Source organism: Galeopterus variegatus, unplaced genomic scaffold, assembly GCF_000696425.1.
Source record: "Galeopterus variegatus unplaced genomic scaffold, G_variegatus-3.0.2 Scaffold269, whole genome shotgun sequence".
In the NCBI taxonomy this organism is placed as follows: Eukaryota; Metazoa; Chordata; class Mammalia; order Dermoptera; family Cynocephalidae; genus Galeopterus; species Galeopterus variegatus.
In genome coordinates this window covers 188,900-193,584 of record NW_007726380.1, presented here as the reverse complement: position 1 = coordinate 193,584, position 4,685 = coordinate 188,900, and the positions used below count along the sequence as shown (strand labels likewise).

Genomic DNA, 4,685 nt, shown 5'->3' with positions numbered 1-4,685 from the left:
CCGGCCATCCCTATATAGGATCCGAACCCCTGGCCTTGGTGTTATCAGCACCGCACTCTACTGAGTGAGCCACGGGCTGGCCTTATGCCATTTTATTTAAGGGACTTGAGCATCCATAGATTTGGGTATCCATGGGGGTACTGAAACCAGTACCCCTTGGATACCATCGACGACTGTATACATCTGCAGTATACATGAATAAACAGGCTTATTCTTTGCTTGCAGACCCTATACGAGTATTCTTGACTTTTAAACTTACTGTTTCCAAACCATTCTTTCACCCTGGTTCTTTTAATTTCCTCTCATGCAGTGGTATAGAGAATCCAGATGCTCTTGGTAACTTTATTTCTGATCTCAATTATTTTCCACCCACAGAATAACAGGGTGGCCAACCAGCTGGCTGTGAGTATTCGTGTACAAGGAGACAAACGTCTCAGCAGCTTGCGCCGCTGCTGTGCCCTTACTCGCTATGATGCTCACAAGATAAGCCATGACGCATTTGCTGTCATTAAGAACTGTAATACTTCTGGAATTCAAACAGAATGGTGAGTTTTTTCCCAACTCATCTTTTCAAAAGAGATGTATGCCCTGGCTTAGCTCTAAAATTAGTGGGCATCTTTCCAGCTGGGGCAAGCTTTTTGTGACTCACTCAGACTAGCAGCACTTATTACAGAGGGGAATGGTCATGCACCAAGAGAAAAAAGACAGTAGCAACCCCAGAAACAAGGAAGCTCTGCTGCAGCTGCTTTGCCTATATTGGGTACACACCAATTCCCAGGGGTAGGATAGAAGGCAAAGTGAACCAATACTGTCTCTGCCAGTATCAGCTTGTTATAGTCAGGAAAATGACCAATTGCACTTGGAGTACAGAGCTCAAGTTTCACGAATACACTGGGGAACTTCTCTCTCAACTACTTGATTATTCTATCTTAAAAGCATCTTTTTTTTTTTTTTTTCTGGTGGCTGGCCAGCATGGGGATTGAACCTTGGACTTTGGTTTGGTGTTATCAGCACCAGGCTCTAAAAGTGAGCTAACTGGCCAGCCCAAAAAATATTAAAAGATAATCTCTATCCAACATCCTACTTATGAGCTCCACTGGTATTATACCAGTGTTATATTCATTAATATACTTCTATTCACTAATAAACTACTTCTCTAGGTCATGAAATATAACCAAATATATGATAAAGCCTCTTTTTGGAGCATGTTCATTTTCTGTCCAAATATTAATGATTTTCAGGATTGGAATCTTTTTTTGGGGAGGCCACTGGCCAGTACAGGAATCCAAACCCGTGACCTTGGTGTTATAAGGCTGTGCTCTAACCAACGGAGCTAACCAGCCAGCCTGGGTTTGGAATCTTTTAAGAGCTTATTTAACATAGCCTGTTACATTGAAAAAAAAAGTATTCCAAATTCATGGAAATACAATTATGAGAGAAAGATAAATTGGTTGTTTACTTACAGAATATATTTAAGATTATAAAAAATAAAACCAAAGTTTAGTCAATCACCTAATTTATTGCTTATCTAAATATATTGGCACTGGGGCCGGCCTGTGGCTCACTCGGGAGAGTGCAGTGCTGGTAACACCAAGGCCCCGGGTTCGGATCCCACATAGGGATGGCCGGTTCGCTCACTGGCTGAGCGTGGTGCTGACAACACCAAGTCAAGGGTTAAGATCCCCTTACCGGTCATCTTTTTAAAAAAAAATAAAATAAAATATATTGGCACTATTATATGTATAGACCTATAATATGATGGGGTCTCTAAAGTTGGAGTCTTTGTTCTTTACTAAGAATAATTTACTTCCTGGTATATTTGCTTATTTTAAAATATTGAATGGTTGCACAAAACCAAATAATAATTGTGGTACTATGTTCATACGAAACCTTATTTGAAAACTTATGAGTTGACAAACTATAACAAATACCACTCCCCAATAGCGTGAAATTTATTGACAGGGAAACAACAAAATTATCTGATTATAAGGCTGTCCCAAAGAATGAAACCTGAGGATATTGAGATACTGTCATAATAACTTTAAAATAGCATTTGCTTTTTACCTCATTGAGGGACTAGTTTGTATATAAGTTTGTTTCTGGGGCCGGCCTGTGGCTCACTCGGGAGAGTGTGGTGCTGATAACACGAAGGCCACGGGTTCGGATCCCATATAGGGATGGCTGGTTTGCTCACTGGGTGAGCGTGGTGCTGACAACACTAAGCCAAAGGTTAAGATCCCCTCCCATATAGGGATGGCTGGTTTGCTCACTGGGTGAGCGTGGTGCTAACAACACCAAGCCAAAGGTTAAGATCCCATTACCAGTCATCTTAAAAAAATAAATAAATAAATAAAATAATAAAGGTTTGTTTCCTCTTCTGAAAATCAGCTAATGTGAAATTTTATTTGGGTAATTAGACATAATGAGGAACTTTATGACAGGAATTTGAAATGTTTTTGAGACTAGAATTGGTAACCAAAAGCAGTTGTGGGTTTTTTTTCTCTAGAATTCCAGAGTGTAAAGTTAGTCACCGTTAGGGTTAGGTTTAAAAATAGGAGAATGGCTATAGATTTTTCAGGTCTTTCCAATCTAAATATTCAAAAGCTTTTCTGTTGCCCTGAATATAAAATTTCTTACCCCCGCCCTGAATTTCAGCAGCTCTACAGCAGTGTCTCATAAAAACAATAATACCTAGCTGGCAGGAGGTGGGCGGTCACCAAGTCAGTGGTTCTCAGCTGTGGTCCCAGACTGTCAACATCAACATCACTTAGAAAACTGTTAGAAACTCAAATTCTCTGTCAATCTGAGGTCTACTGACTATTAATCTGATATAAGCTAAAGACTGAGACCCACTGCAGTAAGGAATAATGTCCTTTTGTGGCAGAACCAGAATTCCCAGTCATTTATGAATTGTCCTAAGCTCTGAAATAGTGACCTGATGTTAATCTTCCTAACTTTCCTTACAGGTCCCCTCCCCTCACAATGCTGTTCCTCTGTGCTACCAAATTCTCTGCCTCTGCCCCTTCATCTTGCACAGACATCACCATTTTCTTGAGCAGTGACCCAAGTTCTCTGCCAAAGGTGCCAATTACCAGTTCAGAAGCTAAGACCCAAGGAAGTAGCCCATTGGTGACAGGCATTAAGAAAGCAAACACCTCTCTGGAATCATTCTTCCAAAAAGCTGCAGAAAAGCAGAAAATCAAAGAAGCTTCACTTTCATCTCTTACTGCCACTATCCAGGCCTCCACAAGCAATCCACCACCTAAGCCCTCATTACCTTTCCAAACCAGTCGAATTACAGGAACTGAGCCCTTCTTTAAGCAAAAAAGTCTGCTTCTAAAGCAGAAACAGCTTAATAATTCTTCAGTTTGTTTCCCTCCACAAAACCCACAGTCCAACTCTAAAGGGTTAACAAACTACTTTCCAATCGAGTATCCAGATTGTGCCCCCGTTTGTGAAGGAGCATTGAAGCTAGAATCCTCTAAAACAACTCCTACAGAGATGCATTTGGCCCAGAACAGCCCAAGCAAGCTTGCTTCTTCAGCTTCCAAGTCGGCTCTGCAGGTGGCTCTAGAGGCTACTACCTCAAGTCTTCTTGCTGCTGAGGACCAAGTACGCTGTGAGAAGTGTGGCTCCCTGGTACCAGTATGGGAGATGCCAGAACACATTGACTATCATTTTGCATTGGAATTGCAGAAATCCTTTTTGCAGCCCCACTCCTCAGCCCCCCAGGTTGTTCCTGCCATTTCTCCTCAAGGTAAAAGAAATCCCAAGAGCCCTTTGGCTTCCAGTAATAAGCGCCCTAGACCTGAGGGCATGCTGACATTGGAATCATTTTTTAAGCCATTAACACATTAGTGCTGCCCTCAGGCTTGCTGCAGGATTTTAATATTTTATCTGTAGCCTGGGAAGTGGAAATATGTTCACTTCTTAAGGAAATCTATAACATGAAATTTTTTGTACAAAAAATAATCCAGCTAAAGTGCTGGGGTAATGTTCCTATCTCTTCATAGGCATGGATTATAATCCCATTGCTGATAGAGATGTAAAAATTCATCCTCCCTTTGATTTTTAGTCTAAAGAGTTTAGGGAGACAGTGTCATGGTAAAAAGTGTTTGGGTCTTGGGGCCTAAGAGACCCGGTTTCAAACCTAGCTCTGCTTCTTATGCATATGGCCTTGAGCAAATTACTTTCTTCACTTCTTCATCTGTAAAACAGAGAAGTTTACAGATTATTGAAGATTAAAAACGATATATTTAAAGTGCCTAACTTAACATTGGCACAGAAAAGGAACTGAGTTTAAAAAAAAAAAAGGTTTAAAAATAAATTTCTGGGGCTGGCCCATGGCTCACTCGGGAGAGTGTGGTGTTGATAACACCAAGGCCATGGGTTCGGATCCCATATATAGGGATGGCTGGTTAGCTCACTGGGTGAGCATGGTGCTGACAACACCAAGTCAAGGGTTAAGATCCCCTTACCGGTCATCGTTAAAAAAACACAAAAAACTAGATCATCTCTAGAACCTTGTTACTCCAAGTGTAATTTGGAGCATCACTGCAGCATCAGCATCACCAGGGTACTTGTAAGAAATAGTCTCTGCCTCATCACCACTCCTTCTGAGTCAGAACTGCATGTTAACAGGATTCCCCAATGTGTAAAGTTTGAGAAATACTGATCTAGAAGAT

General features: G+C 41.1%; 1 protein-coding gene across 2 annotated transcripts in view; it reads left to right on the top strand.

Moving 5' to 3' along the window:
• The window catches only part of POLH (polymerase (DNA directed), eta), a 25,456-nt gene extending 21,104 nt beyond the window's left edge, over nucleotides 1–4,352 (top strand). For both annotated transcript variants that reach the window (XM_008566772.1, XM_008566771.1), the window contains 2 exons: nucleotides 376–545; nucleotides 2,967–4,352. In XM_008566772.1, the coding sequence (XP_008564994.1) occupies nucleotides 376–545; nucleotides 2,967–3,858 (1,062 nt within the window). In that variant the 3' untranslated portion in view covers nucleotides 3,859–4,352. The remainder of the gene's footprint in view (nucleotides 1–375; nucleotides 546–2,966) is intronic.
• Nucleotides 4,353–4,685: the final 333 nt, after the last annotated feature.